General features: G+C 42.5%; 1 protein-coding gene across 4 annotated transcripts in view; it reads left to right on the top strand.

Annotated features, from left to right (window-relative positions):
- Positions 1 to 15,659, top strand: part of MITF (melanocyte inducing transcription factor) — a 99,450-nt gene extending 83,791 nt beyond the window's left edge. For all 4 annotated transcript variants that reach the window (XM_030282813.4, XM_002193131.7, XM_030282812.4 and 1 more), the window contains 5 exons: positions 4,604 to 4,721; positions 7,263 to 7,319; positions 8,284 to 8,359; positions 9,439 to 9,586; positions 11,673 to 15,659. In XM_030282813.4, coding sequence (XP_030138673.1) covers positions 4,604 to 4,721; positions 7,263 to 7,319; positions 8,284 to 8,359; positions 9,439 to 9,586; positions 11,673 to 12,074 — 801 coding nt within the window. In that variant the 3' untranslated portion in view covers positions 12,075 to 15,659. The remainder of the gene's footprint in view (positions 1 to 4,603; positions 4,722 to 7,262; positions 7,320 to 8,283; positions 8,360 to 9,438; positions 9,587 to 11,672) is intronic.
- The last annotated feature ends 772 nt before the right edge of the window (positions 15,660 to 16,431 follow it).

Raw genomic sequence — 16,431 nt, 5'->3', positions numbered from 1 at the left:
TTTTGTGGCATAGGTTTGCATTTGCTGACAGTAGTTGTCTAATGTCATGTTAACCTGGTCCTGTGCTCCCACAGATTCCCACAGCCCTCTCAGAGACGTGGTGGATGACGCAGGAAGCGGCCCACCAGCTTCCCTTTCTAAATGGTGCCCTTTGAGCACACAGGGAGATAGCTGCACGGTCCTGCTGGAGAGAATAAATTTCCCTTTAATCTAAGATGACTTGCAAAGTGCAGCTGTCCTGGAATTTGAGAGAAAACCTCAAGAATCTGACAAAAGATAGCTTTCAAAAAGTTAATCTGCTTTTCAATTTATCTTTTTTTTATTTTTTTATTTTTTTTTATTGAGGGATGTGGTTCTTCTGGAATCCTTTCTCTGAAGAACCATTGGGTTGGGACACATTAATTTAGAAGGGGCTTGGATATCTCTATGCTGTTCTTATTTTCTCATTTCACAGGGACCCCAGAGTGGCTCTTTGATTCCAAACAGGGATAGAAGGATACTCTGCACTCTTTTGGTGCAAGGAGCCCCTGTAGTCAATGTTTAGGGTAGTCTGCTTTAGTCCTGTGCTTTGCTGTGCTTGCTGCATGGCAAGAAGCCTAGTAAAGACTGCCTGGTCCACATTTTCTGTGGAATTTCAGAATTTTCCTACTCTGTGTGGTGCAGTCTGAAAAATAAGGATATGAAACAGTAAAATTAAGACTTCCTTACCAATAAGTTTAAATAACTGGAGGAAAAAAGCATATTTCAGTCTCTGAATCAGCCTAGTACCAATCCTGAAGAGATGGAAATTGAACCATGTTTCTCAACAATTGGTTTAGGGAAAAAAAAAAAACAAGCCAAACATTTTTCTTCTGGGACAGGACTTAGCTCTTAAAACATGAACGTGTTATTAATAAGGAATTAATGTCTACAGACTGAGCTAAGTCGAGGTAGGAGAAATCAAGAGAGGAAATGGTCTCAAAAGAGACACAAGCTATAAATAGCTGTGCTGAGTCTGTGACAAAGGCAGTTGTTGTTCCATAACCAACAAAGAACAAAAGGACCAGTTTGTTACAGTTGGTAACAGTACTTAATTGATAAGCAAAATCAGAGATTTCTGTGCAGAGCAAGTTAAGGGAGTTTTGAAGTACCTTGAATTGAAAATGGCCCATTGCAGTCAACTGCTTGTGAGAGTGTTTGTCAGCTTTGGTGTTTGGTGGAGTAATATCTGTGGTGGCAAGTGTCACAAAATGGTAACTAGTTTATAGAGAAGGTTTTCTGCCTAAATGTCACCTGCTAATTGAATTAATGAGTACTATGTAAAGTGCTCTGGTGGAGATGACAATTAATTCATCCAGCTAATCAACCCCAGCCAGAGCCTGGCATGGAGAGCTCTGTGAATAGGTACAGTTCCATTTCTAAATGTGGCTTTCTTCTGGAATTTAAACTCCAGAGTAGAGGAGTTTTGTTACAGGGGCTGCTGCTGAGCATATGCTTGTAGGTCAGGGAACATCACAATACATTGTGGGCTGCACGAGCTGGGGTGCAGAACCCATTCCAGTGTGTGCTGGTACCTTAGAAACAGCCTTGTTGATCACACAGCTGATGTCTCAGTGATTTTAGACAGAATGTGGGTGCTTGTTTTGTTGGAGCAGTGGAGGAGAAATGAAAGCCTCAGACTCCCCTGAATGTACACTGTGATGAATCTGCAGTCATAATTACCATATTTCAAATTTCTGTTATATAAAAGCTATTATTACGCAAAAAAAAAAAAAAGAAGCAGATGCGAAGTGATAGGAAGATTTAAATTTGTTTTACTTTGTGTTTGTGCAATTTGTGATGCCAAGACCTTGAAATATGAAATCTCCCAAGTGAAAGCATTTTCAACCATGCTGTTTCAATGAAGATAACATGCTAAACCTGGTATAAGCCACCCTTCCTTCATTTACTTTTTGGAAGAGTAAAGGTGGATGATCTGGCTGGTGCTGTATCTAAATTCCTTCTTAGCCAGAAATAGCTAAGAAAGCTGTAAGAAAAATCATATTTAGGTTGGAAACATGCTAAAATTTGTAGAAGACAGGGAAGGATCTTCCTTAGCCCCAGAAAAATCCATGTCTTTCTCAAGTTTGAGATTCCAGCTCCCTGTGAAATGGCTGTGGAAGTTTTGACATCTTCCCATCTTGTATTGGAGGATGGTAGTGAAAGGCTCAACTGTCTTAGAACCAAAATGTTTGCCAACAATGTGTGGTTTTCTCCAGTTTCTTCAAATAAGAAACAATTTAAATAAACTTCCAAGTGTCACTGCAATGGGCACATAATAAACTCCTTTTGGGCTTTTTTTGCCCCAAGTCTAGTGGCTGCTTTTGTGTGCTCACCACACTGCTGTCTTGAGCATCTCAAGCCAATGCCCTCAGCACAGGGGTCCTCTTTCCTTTCCCAGTTCCCTAAACCCTGCACTAATGATTATTGGGTTTACCGTAGTCAACTGATTTTATTCCTCTGGGAGCTGTTATAAAATTATGAACTGAAGATGTGCTTCAGTTTTAACTTACCTTTAGCTGCAAGTATTTTAAGTGACATGGCCCAGAGTGTTGCATGCACTTTGTGGTTTTGGAAAGGAATTAGTGTAAGTTAGTCCCAGAGATGTGGCTGCAGCCATCCTGGAGAAAAGGCTTCTTGGGGAATCATGCTGATCATGGACCACGTGTAGGAAAATGTTACAACTGAAGCTTTGACCTGTGGAGTTTGGATGCTGGGGAAGGTGGTCAAAGAAAGGAGCTGCTTGGACTCTTTGCTCATAGATCACTGATTTAAGTGGAGATTGTTGGCATCTCCTTCCCCTAATGTGAATTTCTCTGGTAACCATTGGTGTGGACAGCTTTAGCAGCCATGCACATGTGCATGTTCAGCAGTTGCTGCCTGTCTTCTCTGTCCCCTTTTGTGATCGTTGCTCACACTGGTCCTGTTTACTGATATGGAAATCTGGCTCAGTGTTTGACACCTTAGGGGGAAAAAAGAAATCAGTCACAAACTGTTGTAACAATCAGGGTCCATGTTGCAGAAAGGAAAGCAGCTCGATGTTCTTCACATTTCATTACAACCTGACTATTTTACCCAGGCTTTGAGATGCCAGTGTGAGATGTCTAACAAAAAATCTTTTTTATTTCTAAATTCCCTCAAGTTCCTAATTAGTTTTCACATGTCTCCTTACGAACTTCAAGTCCTTGGGCTACAAACAGGGCCTTTGTGCTCTCCCCATGCTTAGGAACATGAATAGGACAAGCACATCCAAGTCAGAAGGGTGTGTGACGCTCTTGCTGTGTCGGTGTCAGGGATGTGCTTGGGGGACCCAAAGACACAAGGGTCAGCCTTGTAGAGCAGTGAGATTGACTGTCACCCTGGCACTAATGTGGGCAGGTCACAACCAGCACAGCTGTGACGTGAGCAGCACTATTAGATCTTCCTTTTTTTCCTTTTTTCTTTTTAAATAAGGCTGACTTATAGTGAGAATTCAGTTACATTTATTCCTCTGTCTCTTAAAGTTTGAGGCAGGGGACTTTGGTTTTGTTGTTGGCCATTATCTGTTCTCAACAACCATCAGCATGGCTTCTAGCTGGTGGTATTTTAATATCCACTCCTGTTTAATCTGCTTCCATATGGCAGAGAAATTTTCTTAGGTCCCAGTCTGGCAAGGCCCTTCAGTAGGAGTTTAATAGTCCTGGCTGTGACTCACTGCATTGTATTCACCAGCATTATTTACATGGGTGTAAAGTCAATACCTACTCTAATCTCTGCAGGATCAGTGTCTTGGAGGGATTGGTTTTCTTTGCAGCACTGATGATTAGTGCTGCCACTCAGATAAGGTACCTGAGTGTTTTATACCTGTCTTTTCAAAACCAAATAAGAGATGGATAAAATAATCCACTCAGGATAATTGCAAGCTTCTTTAAATATGTTTCAATATAAAGAGATAGCTTTGATAGATCTCATTGAAATACCGTCCTATTTCTGTATAAATCTACTTGTTTAAATGCCTAAATAAACACAGCAGAGTGAACAAGTAATTGAGGAAACTTACTGTAAAAATAATCTTCCTCCTACTGGTGCGCATTCTTGTTATGTAAGGCGAAAAACAAAGTAAACTGAAATGTTTTCTGTGTAGGTAGTTTTCAAATCACATGAAAAATGTGATTAATTAATACAGTGTTCTTCTTCCAGCATGTGACAACTTGCAAAGTGCTTCCACTCACGTATCCCTGGAAAAAGTGGGGGGGTTTCTCTGGGAGAGTTCTGTAGGCTCTTTCAGATATGAGAGAAGTTTAAGGGATATAGATGTAATAATATTATTGAAAAATAAGGAGCAACAGTGCAGCAATATCATCAGCATTTACCTCTTCTGTTACCTCTCAATATTTTAAATCTGCATACTTTTAAGGAGAGAGAACAGAATTTCCCAGTGTAGATGTTTAATCCCTCATGCCCGTGAATATCTGTGGATTTTGCTGACCTTCTTGCAGGTTCTGTTTGCACATGGAAAAGAGCACAGATTACTTAGCATATCCTGACTCTGTTCTTCTGTACAAAGGCAAACCAAATGATCCTTTTCCTTGTTTATCTTTTCCAGTTGCCTGTGTCTGGCAATTTGATTGACCTTTATGGCAACCAAAGCATGCCTCCTCCAGGACTAAACATCAGCAACTCATGTCCAGCTAATCTTCCTAATATAAAAAGGGAGCTCACAGGTAAATACATCTAAAATACCGCCTTGGAGTAATAGTATTATTTGAATTCAGGTGATACTGGGCATAATTTCTGTTATGGGAAAGAATATATGGGTGAACAGTTACTCTCAGCCCGTGTGCCTGTGTGGGTGCATGTGTGTTCACTGTCACAAGTTCATATAAAGTCCTTAATTGTTACAGTCACACCTGCACTGTCTGGTGTTCCAGGAAGCTTCCATGCCTCTTTTCTAGAGCTGTTTTCTAGTTTGGGATAACTGTTTGCTCTATCAACAGCAAACTTTAACAACTTCACATCTGGAGTCTCTGTGGGATTCATGTCCAGGAGTGATACACATTGGGGCTTTACTTCAGTAGGGGGAGGGCAGTAATGAACAAACAATCTGTTATAATGTGAAGTCTGGGCATGTAGAGCCTTTAAAAAGTAAAATTAGGCACTGGGGGGTTGGAATTTGATGATCTTTAAGGTCCCTTCCTACCCAAGCCATCCTATGATCCATTAATATGCATCACTAAATTAAGATGAAAATGAAATGTTCCTTAAAATTTTTTGCCAATTCCTGCAGCAATGCTCTGAACAAGCTGTGGGAGGCAGGGGCAGGAGAGTGCCACACTAAAAACCTCTTTTTCTCAAGCACATGTGTACAGGAGCAAGATAGTTTGAAGCAAATAATAAGTTTCATATTTGCAGGCATGTTTTATTTCTGCTCACTTGGAAGGAGAACCACACACAGGGTATATATACGAAGTGTGGTTGTCTGTAGGCTGAACAAATGGAGATCCACTCTAGAACTGATGGTAAAATCATATTAATGGCCAGAAATGCCTATTCTGAAGCCCTACAGAGAGTCACTGACCATGCAGTAGGGTAGGGGCCTGGTTTCTTTGTCTGTCATCTTTCTGGGTTTCTGTTGTGAAAACTCACAGGCTGACTCACTTGCAAAGCAGGTTCTGGGCAGAAATTAGTTTAAGCAGAGCAGTTTTAATAGGCCAGGAGGAAATGCCACCTCTCTGAGCCAGCAGATATTTGCATTTATAGGACAGCACAGAATTTAAACTCAGCACCAAAAAAAGACACACAAAGCACACAATGATTTGTGGCTGCTAGAAAAAAGCAGCTTGTACAGAGATGGAATTGTCTGAGAGGAAGGTGGGAAGGGAGGAGAGCTGCTCAAAGTCCTGCATTGCAGGCAGTTTTGTTGCCCCAAGTATAGAAAGCTCCAGGGGCTGTAGGCTGCAAACTCAGCCCAACTTGGATGTGCAGACTGGTGGATTTTCTGCAGGTGCTTGTGTCAGGCTTCAGGCCAAGAAGGCAGAAAGAGAGGGGAAATTGTGAGTGAAGTGGTCTTTTGGAAGTCTTCAATACATCAAAAACATCAAAACAGAGCTGAAATAAGTTTTAATGTCTATATGCTGCACTTACCTGTACACAGAATTAATTTAGGAGAGTCTTTTTGTGATCAAAATAAAGTAATACAGAAAATAAATTTACTGGCTACAGTGAGGGGTTATTTTCACAATGGAATGTGTGATAAAAGATGATGCACTCATTGCTCCTCACTGATTTACTGTGAAACTGCCAACTGTTTGGTGGTTTAGGGATTTGAATGCAATGGGGCAAGGATTAATGACCTCAACTTTTAAGAAAATGAAAAGGGGTAGAGCAAATATAAAGTACTTGAAATTGCTTGAGACACGTAGATGAGAACTGAAAAAAATAAATTTAGTTGTGCTGTTGCCTGAACTATTGCATGCTGAAGTTAATAATTATATCATTATTATAGAATATAATAGCAATACTAATAGAATAATAAAAAATAGGTAATAAGTGTGTGGAGCAAGGTGAAGGGCAGTTCTGAGTTGAGGAGACAAGTTCTGTGCAGCATGGCTGCCATTACTTTCCTTTTTGTTTTTCCCAAAGCAAGAACCATTGTTTTCCAACTTTTTTGCTAAGAAAGGCATTGAATTTTTTCACCTGTTTTTTTTTTTTTTTTCTCCTTACTATAAAAGGAACAGGTAGCATAGCTGGAAAACACACTGTTGTTAACAAGTCACTTAAGTTATCCCTTGAGTGCTGTGGTGATGTGTGTGCACGTGCCACAGAAGGATGTAGCCTTAATTTGGGCGAGCAGAGCCTGTGAGTCCTGCGTGTGTCACATCCTGAGCAGGCAGCAATGCCCTAAGCATGCTGTTCCTCTGGTTCAGCTCCCGTGGGATACGTGTGCAGACTCAGGGCAAGGCATGCTGCATTTCAGCACTTTGTTGTCCTCAAACCCCTTGCTGAGTCAGGGCCTCCGTGGGAAACATTCCCGTCGTGGGAGTCACTCTGGGAAGTGTGGGAAGAGATGCTCCACAGGTGCAGGGGTGAAGCTCAGTCCCAGCCGTGTGTTTTGGCATCCACAAGCCCTTCTTGCTCCTTGGAATGGGGGTAATGATTGGTGGGACAATTATCCACCAGGCTTCCCGTGCAGATATTTCAACGCTGTGATTGAATTATTTTAATTCTTATTACCTCATTCATATGCACATGTATTTTTCCTACAGAGTCGGAAGCAAGAGCGTTGGCTAAGGAGAGACAAAAGAAAGACAATCACAACTTGAGTAAGTTTTGGTTCCTCACACTTTGCACCAGTTCTTGGAACGATTTTGGGTATTAAATGCTCAAATACTGATGTTTTAAATCTGGATGAGGTACTGCATGTAGTATAAAGCACTAGATCATTGTGTTATGCCCAGTCAAATATCTCAGATTCATGTGATGTGTCCTTAAATCTACTATTGAATTTTAACTCTATTTTTATTTATTTTCAATAAGCTAAATGAATTGCTGGGTTCAACATATGACCCAACTGCTTTTAACAAAACCACCTTGCACAATTTTACTTTTTTAAATTTTAATTTTTTAAAATACATTAGATACCTGGTCAATTAGTGACGTTAAACCACAAATGGGTCCTCAGTATGGCAATTTTATAAATTTCATTTTTGAAAGGAGGTCGTATTTCCAAATCAGAAAAAAACTGTTTTAAAATAATTAGTATCTTATGACTTAATAAAGGATCCATAACTTTTCTTTTTATACTTTATAGTAGTAGAAAAAAAGAAAGTTTTCATGCCTTGAGCCACTCAGAAGCCTTTTCCATAGCATGAAAAGGTAATGCAGGAAAATTGGTATTTAAATTTGACTGTTGGATCCTCAAAGTGTTGCATGTGGAAGACTACTTGAAAAAAGAGACTGTGCCTTTTGTCCCTTTTTCTGTCTTAGGATTTCCTTGAGCATCTAAATATTTGTCTCTGAATTTGTCTGTGATCCTTATTCCTAGAAAAATGCTTCTCAGTCATTCTGATTTTTAGTCTCAGTTAAACTCTGCAGTCCCAAAATTTACAGTATAGACAGAACTTCCGTCTTAGTGTCCAGGTGTAGGAGAGCAAAATCAATTATCACTGGATTTTAAGCTTCAGGCAAACATTTCAGTGGTGCTTAAATAAGTCCTTGATATAACACTCGGTACGTTGTGATTAAGTGTGAATATTACTTGTAATATTTGTGCTGTTTTTCCTAAAGTTGAACGAAGAAGAAGATTTAATATTAATGATCGTATAAAAGAACTGGGCACCTTGATACCCAAGTCAAATGACCCGTAAGTACAACATGTCCAGGGAGACTGGGGCAGGGAGGAGGTGAAATCCTAGGGAAGAACAAGAATTTATAAAAAAAAACAAATTCCTATGTTTTCTATTTGCTCTTAACACTCTGTGACAGCAGAAATGCTTGAAAGGTTCCATTATATTTTTTGAAGATTTTTTTGAGAGGTTCATTTTTTGCCTTTTGGAACCTGCTTGTGTTTATATTAATTAGATGATTTTTGTCTCAAAGCTGGGCTTGGTGCTGCAAGTGACTGACTGCCTTACCAGAGTTGTGAGGATGGGAAACTTATGCTGGTCTGACTGCTTTGATGGCTGCATGTCTTCCTAAATGATTCTTTTAATTAAATTAGATGTTACAGCTTGACAAGATAAAACTGGTATCTGTTTCAGTGAAAATGGAGGGCAGTTTATCTGAGAAGCCATCACAATCCCCTTCCCTCCAAGGGGAAAAAAAAAAGGAAAATAAAGAGTATAACTCTGTGCTTGTTCACTGATAATTTGTCAGTGTTTGCTGTAATTTCCCAATTGTTGTTTGTGATAATTCTACAATGATTTTGCTGCTTTTAGCTTGTATTTATGCTTTCTCAATGCTGATTCAGTATCAAGAATCCTTTGAAAGTCCGCTTAAATCTGAATCAATGTCCCGTGATGATTTTGGGGAGATTTCCCAGTATTTTGAGGCACTTGCTTGTGGAGCAACTTCACAGCTACTCTGCAGCGAGGCTCTGCAGCCTCCTCCAAGGCCAGCAGGACAATATGTCTCAGTACCACCCTAAGGACAGGTGGATCTTTGCGCTGACAGGCTGCAGGAAGATGTTTTTTGCCCATTTAGAGAAAGTAAGATGATGTGAGGTGATGGTGATGCAGCAGCATCTCTCTCTCTGAAGCAAACGCGCTTCCCAAGGGCTGTGCTCCAGCCCCCTCTAGTGCGCTGCAAACGCCTTCTGTATCCACAAACCTGCAATAAATAGCAGCTGGGTGTTATGTCAGGATGAGGTGCAGTCACAGGTACAGGTGTGAAGGGAGCAGCTGTGAACAGAGCCTGACCTTGTCCTTTTGTGTCGTTCCCAAGTGACATGCGCTGGAACAAGGGAACGATCCTGAAGGCGTCAGTGGATTACATCCGCAAGCTGCAGAGGGAACAGCAGCGCACCAAGGAGCTGGAGAACAGGCAGAAGAAGCTGGAACATGCAAACAGGCACCTGCTGCTCAGAATACAGGTTTGCTGAGAAATGAGCTGCAAATGCTCTTGGTGTTGCAGCGTGTGATTGCAAATAGAAGTGGCTCGTGGGGTGTGGGTTAGAAGGAACCAGCGTTTAAATGAACGGTGGGCAGTGCTGAGATAGCTGCAGAGATTTTTCCAGAAAAAGCCAAAGATACCTTAGTTAAAACAAAACAAAAAAAAACCCCAGAATCCTAACACTCTAGTAGAAGCAGTTAAGAGTGGTCTGTTTTTGTTCTACCATGGCCAGCGCTAGTTCCAGACCATATCATCAAAAATATTTCTATGGTAATACTTTCTTCTGTTTGCCAGGCCTAAGGCATTGGGACTTCATGTATCACGTAGTTGTTGATAGTCACAAAATTCAGTTCAGGTCTTTGGGAGTCTTCTCTGCTGCTTGCAGTCTGTAGGACTGTACGACAGTTCTCCTCAGCACTGAAAAGCAGTAGGTGGCATGAATATGTTTTCTCTGTGGGTTGTTGCCTTGTTAGATTCACCCAGGTTCCCAGTGTTCTGAGCTACGCAGAGATATAAGGGTGAAAACTCCATTTCTCTAACTAATTCCTTTGTCTTTACCTCAAGCTGGATAGGAAACCTTAACCTTGATGTCAACACAGGGTTTTTTCTGGTTAGCCACTGCTTTCCATAGAAGGGTAATTAAAGAAGTGTAAGAACTGGGTGTAAGATATCACCATCTCACTGGGTGTAAGATGGTGATATCCCAGATATCCTTGTGCTGCTGCTCCCCTGCAGCACGGACAGCTGAGCTCTGCATGCAGCTGTGGCCTGCCAGGAGACCCCTCAACAGCCCAGCTAATCCACCAGGGAGATAATGAAGCTGCAAATACCTGAGAGTCAAGTGTGGAAGTAAACAGCTTTAAAATAGAACAGGCCAAGTTGAGCCCCAGCACAGTTTTGTACTTGGTTGAGCAATCTGCTGCCAGAATGAGATGATAAAAACACACAAGCCTTCTGCAGAGCAGCATCAAGCAGTGGTGTTTCAAGGCTAAGCGAGATCACTTCTTAAACATCTTTCATCTTGCTTTGTATTACCCATCTGCTCTGGCTCCTTCAATCAAAATACCAGACCCTTGAATAATGGGCAATGCATCTGGCAGCAAATAACCTCAAGTGTGTATTTTCCCCTTTTGTGTTGATTCTGATTAAGCATGGAATAAGGAACTCCTCATTCTGGCACGTTAGCTGATGGAAGAAGTGCTTGCTCATTCCACCTTCTCTTTTGATCTTGCAGTGTACCATTACAAGCTTGTTTTAGCCTGGAAATGATGGAAAAGGGTAACAGTCAGCCTCAGTGACAGGAATATCCAGAAACAGCACAATCACATCTGAGGTTGTGATTGCCTAATAGAATGCAGAAGTAGAAGCAAAACATCTCTTTCACTGATGTATTTTTGAGAAAGCATTTCTGTATGATTAAATGTGAAGGTGGGATTTAAACGTTCTGTGGAAATTTGAAGAATCCTGGCTCTGTGTGAAGTCTGAAACCTTTCTGTGACTTCCTTGTGATTTTTCTGCACAGGAATAGTGTTGTTGCTCAGTTTTGATTGACCTCTTCCAGCTCTGCTAGACTTGTAGAGTGAGAATTGTCCCCTCCAGAGTCTCACCAGGGATTGATAAGGATCTCATAGACATGCTGTGCCTTCACATATGACTTTTTAAAAATTACTAAAAACACATGCTCCTTCTAGTTTTTTTTTTTTTTTTCCTATTTTTAAATATTTTCCTCACCCTACCTGATGCCAAACCTGTCTATCCTGGCACTGGTGTGAGAAGAAGCCTGAGGGGAACATGTCTGTGCTGCAGGGTGCTGGGTTTTGGCTCTGGTGTAGGTGCTGAGGAGGAGTGTGAAGGGCCCGTGTGGGATGGTGTTCACCCACCTCTTCAAGACTGCTGTTCAGGTGAAAATCTGCAGGGCTGGAGTGTGCAAGGTACAAGCACTTGTCACTAGGGGAAAGGGAAGAAACATGTACAGGAGAAGGAAACTGGAAGCTGCAAGACGAGCATAAGATGACAGATTTTATTTCCAGATTTTTTTTTAATTTGCCCGTTATTCTCCTTCGCAGGAACTCGAGATGCAAGCCCGGGCACACGGACTGTCCCTTGTCCCATCTACAGGCCTTTGCTCCCCTGACATGGTCAACAGGGTCATCAAACAGGAGCCTGTGCTGGACAACTGCAGCCAAGACATGATGCCACACCACACAGACCTGTCGTGCACCACCACCCTGGACCTCACCGACGGCACCATCACCTTCAGTGACAACCTGGGGAACGTGACTGAGCCAGCTGGCACCTACGGGGTTCCTGCCAAAATGGGATCCAAACTGGAAGACATCCTGATGGACGATACCCTGTCCCCCGTGGGAGTGACTGACCCGCTGCTCTCCTCCGTGTCTCCTGGGGCATCAAAGACGAGTAGCAGGCGGAGCAGCGTCAGCATGGAGGACACTGACCATGCTTGTTAGCATCAGTTGGCACACCTTTCATAAACTGCTTTGGTTCTTTGATCAGTAGATGAAATAATTTACCTTTTGTAGATTTTTTTTTTTTTTTGGATTTTTTTTTTCCCCCTTTGTGCTTCATCAGTGTGTGTGCGTGTGTGTATATATTATATATAGAGAATTTTTTTTAGAATTTTTGTGAAGAAACTTGTATATTCTATTTTAAAACTACCAATGCCTCCAAAATATTGTACAGCATATGTACAGAATCTGTGAACTGGATTCGCCAAGAACTTTGAACTGGTCAAATATACTCAAAGCAATAGAATTACAGATGAAGAGTCTGTTTCTACTGGGGGGGGGGAGGGGTCAATTGTAGGATTGTAAATGCAACCTATTTACTTGGAAACAAAATGTAAAGTTTAAGAATGTAAAGAAACAGCAACAACAACAACAAAAAGTCCAATTTGTAATTGTATTAATTGAATAGTGCTGCCTTAAAGATACAGTGTCCCTCAAATGTTGGTCTTACATGACAAGTGTTTAGGGAAAATACCCACCTGTCTTCACTCAGAAAACAAACTAAACCCAAGTGTTAAGACATCCTGATTGTGTCGATTGTGATATAAAATGCTGTTGCTGAAAGTGCAGGGAGTTGTGAGTGTCTCAGAGTGTTGTTCAATTTTACTCTGAGCTGATTTGGATTTTCCTTTTGATCACGGTTCAAGTTTTTCCTCTTAAATTTTTATTTTGTTTTGTGACACACATGGGTGGCTTTGCCAATGGCAATCCAAGCCAGGAGCACTGTAAGTTGGGATACACTCTTTGGACAAAAAAAAATGATGCATATTATCAGCTGGGCACATTATGTTGTACATATCTAATTGGCTTTTTTTTTTTTTTTAATTGCATTGTACAGTTTCTTTTGATTTGCATGGATTCCTTAGTTATCCTCTAAAACTTTTTGTTTTAAATTTATTTGTATTTCATTTGTAAGATTTTTGCCTCTTAATATTGCAGCAATTTTTTGACATTTTTAAAACTCATTGGAAGTTTTCTGCGTTCTTTGTAAACACTTGAAAGGAAGCTTTTATGCAGGGTTCTGTGTTTTAAGAGAGATTTTGAGAATATTTTGTATATTACAGTCTCACTTTGAAAATGTTTTTAAACGCATTTAAGGTAGAGTAAAAATTTAGATTAGGTAATAAAACAACTCTGTAGAGAAACTGAACTTACATATTTATTTTTAGTGATACAGAAAAAAAAGTAGTAATATGCTTGGAGACATAACTATGTAGTTAATATACCCGTTAGAGCAATTCGTGTTCTATTTCAGCACCGGGGCTGACATAAGAGAAAAAAAAAAACAACAAAAAAAAAGAGTAAATTACTGTATCTGCAAATAACTGTTACTTGATAACAATGTTATTAATTTTTAACATGCAACCATGTTGTAAAAGTAGTTTGGTGCATTATCTACTCAAGTGTAGTCCTATGCAATAACGGTAGTTTTCCTTGTATTATATCCAGCCTAGGTGTTCCACGGAGGTGCCAGGTGGTGTTCCGAGCTAGACGGAGGGAATGGAATTCTCCACGGCAGCCTACAGCTGACTGGCAGGCGTAGCTCGTTCAGAATGAAGTGCCTTAAACTCTAGTTGTAGTCTTCCTCGACTAGCACTGACTGAAGTGTGGCGTAGACAGAGCTTTGGGTGGTGGTGTACAGGGCATGAGGTGTAGCATGGTGCCTACGGATAGAAAACCAGAGCTTCCCTTTCTCCTTTGTGCTACACTGGAAATTACATAGGATGAGTGCCACGGTGAGTAACCTGAGTGCCAGTTTGGCCAGCTTTCCAAGAAAACCTTGGGCTCAGCAGGTGGTGTTCAGAAACCAAATGTGAGCTGGGTAGGACGGGGTGGCTGGGGATAGTGATGGGAGTTCCCAGACATTTCCCCAGGAGGGCTCCCTGCCTGGCACTGCTGCTGTGGCATGGGGGGGCGAGGGCTTCTGGGTCCAGCACGGGGGGCTCAGGCTCTGCAGGGCTGTGGAACTCAGGGTCTGTGTTCCTGGCACTCTTCCCATGGCTGTATCCAGCCCTCCCTTCCCGCTTCAGCAGTGTGTTAGCGTTGATGCAACCACGGGGTTGTGGCTTTTTTTCTTTTTTAGTTTTTGAAGGAGGAGCTGGAGCTGGGTTGTAACGATGCCTCTCCCTCTCTCCCCAGACACCTTTTGGGAAAATGTTTTTCCTAGGGTGGAGAAGCTCTGGCCCAGGCAGGACCCAGGAGGCTGCAGGGTGTGCTGTGGTCACCATGGTCTTGGGGCAGGAAATGTCCCCAGTTCCTGCGAGGCAGCTGTGCCATAGCTCTGAGTCAAGTGTGGGGATAAAGGCTTCTGGTGCTGTTGTTTGGCTGGGGTGACAGGTAGGAAAATATGTAAAAAATGGTTGTAGCTGTAACACAGGGCTGTGTTGCCCTTCCCCAAAAACTGGGGCAGCTCTGCAGCGTTGGTACAACAAATCAGGGTGTGCATGCTGGAGTGTAGTAGCTGAGAACCACTGAATGTATTGAATGAGGCTTTTGGTTTGGTGCCTGCCCTGGGCATTCAGAAACTCAAGTCTAGACTGTGGTATGTGAATATTTTTCAAGCTTATGTGAAACCACTGGTACTCGCTGGCAGCCTTGACTTCTGAATTTTGGCTGCGTGGAGGTGAGTTAGGATTCAAGGCCAACCATTCCATCAAGAGCTGGATTCCTCGGCAGAAGTCTCTGTGGCTGCAGCAGCTGTGTTGTGTGCTCCTATACCTTGTGTTTTCTGGGGTAACACGAAACTTGGCCCTGCCCTGCTCACTTTTCCCCCGTGTTTCCTTAGGTTACAGCCCTCCTCTGAGCCTGCCCACCCTTGGGATGGTGACACTGCAGTGGGGACACCTCTAGGAGACACAGACCCCCAGTGGGTGCAATTGGGAGGTGCCTTTGCCTATTTGAGCACGGTGGAGGGTGTGGCTGTGACATTTTGCAAGGCTTGGTGGCAGAGGACAGGGGCAGCAGCCACAGGCACGGTTTGGCATGGCCTGGGTGGAGTGGGATGGACAGAAGTTGTTGCCCGGTGTGGGGACGGTGACGTGTGTGACGCTGGGCAGCGGTGGCTTCCCTGAGCGGGTGGGTGGGGAACAGACCAATTCTCACTTTGCCAAAGCCATGCGACAGGCAGGGACCTGCAGAGTACCGTGAAGTTCTTCCTTACTGCTTTTGGCCTATAAAGCAATATTTAACTCTTACAACCTGTAAAAGCAAAAAGAAGGTACATAAGGAAAGCACAAAGCACAAAATAATGCACTTACATTTATGTTGTTTGACATAAAATGCACTGGGGGGGAAGCTGATGTTGATAATAGTATAAATACCTATATTTCTTGAAAAAGTGACATTAATTACTGCCTCTTGCTATGATGCTTGGTACTGTAATGTTGATATTCATCTGCTGTTGACTGCAGCAATAATTTCTGTATGGTCCATAGCACTGTAAATTATGGATCAATATTAATGTATCCAATGAAATAATTTGAACTGTTGTTCTTGATAGATGGATTAAAGCATTTGGTTTTTCACATACATCTGTGTAAGTCACTCGTTTTCCATGTGAGTGGATCTTGTTTTCCTGTGCGTTTCAAGTCCCTGCAGTGCTTCTGTGTCTGTGACTTGGCCATGGATGTGTCCATGTCCCTGACCTGCTGTGGTTGGTCCTACCAGAGCTGTCCAGTTGTGTTTGTGGCAATCACACAGGGGAATGAAGCTACAGACCAGACCCCACCTGGGCTTTGCAGGTGTATGCCAAAGTGGAAAGACCCAAAGCTTATGGTCCAGAGTAAGGAATAAAACAGGTGGGTTTTATTTAACACAACCTCCTCCCATGGGCCCTTGTCATTGCCTCCCTCCCTCTCTGCCCCTTGGAGCTCATCAGGTGCCCTGTGAGGTCATGGGCTTTGTGAAGTCTTGGGGTACCTGTCCCCCTTTGTCCTGCTGTCACTCCTGCACGGTCCCCTGTCCCCAGCAGTCCTGCACAGGAGCACCTCACCCCCTTCTCCTGCTGACCTGTGCATGGTGGGATCCCCATCCCCTCTCTGCTCACTCCTCCCAAACCTCTGAGCCAACATACAAACAGCTGCTCCTGGTTTCTGCTGGTGAGGAAACTGCTGCAGTCTTGTTGTGTCTTCCCATCTTCATTATTTCTCTGTGTTTCTGTTGCTCTCATCCTTTCTGGTCCTGTTCTTCAAGAGCCTTTTGCTTCCTGTGCTCACAGCATTGAGTTCCTGCTCTCTGTGGACCTTGCTGCAGCAGCACTGAGGGTTATTGAACGTTGTCTCAGGGGGCTTGAGCCCTGAGT

The sequence above is a fragment of the Taeniopygia guttata genome, chromosome 12 (genome assembly GCF_048771995.1).
Source record: "Taeniopygia guttata chromosome 12, bTaeGut7.mat, whole genome shotgun sequence".
Lineage (NCBI taxonomy): Eukaryota > Metazoa > Chordata > Aves > Passeriformes > Estrildidae > Taeniopygia > Taeniopygia guttata.
The sequence above is the reverse complement of the archived record's forward strand: the minus strand, read 5'-3'. Positions and strand labels throughout refer to the sequence as shown.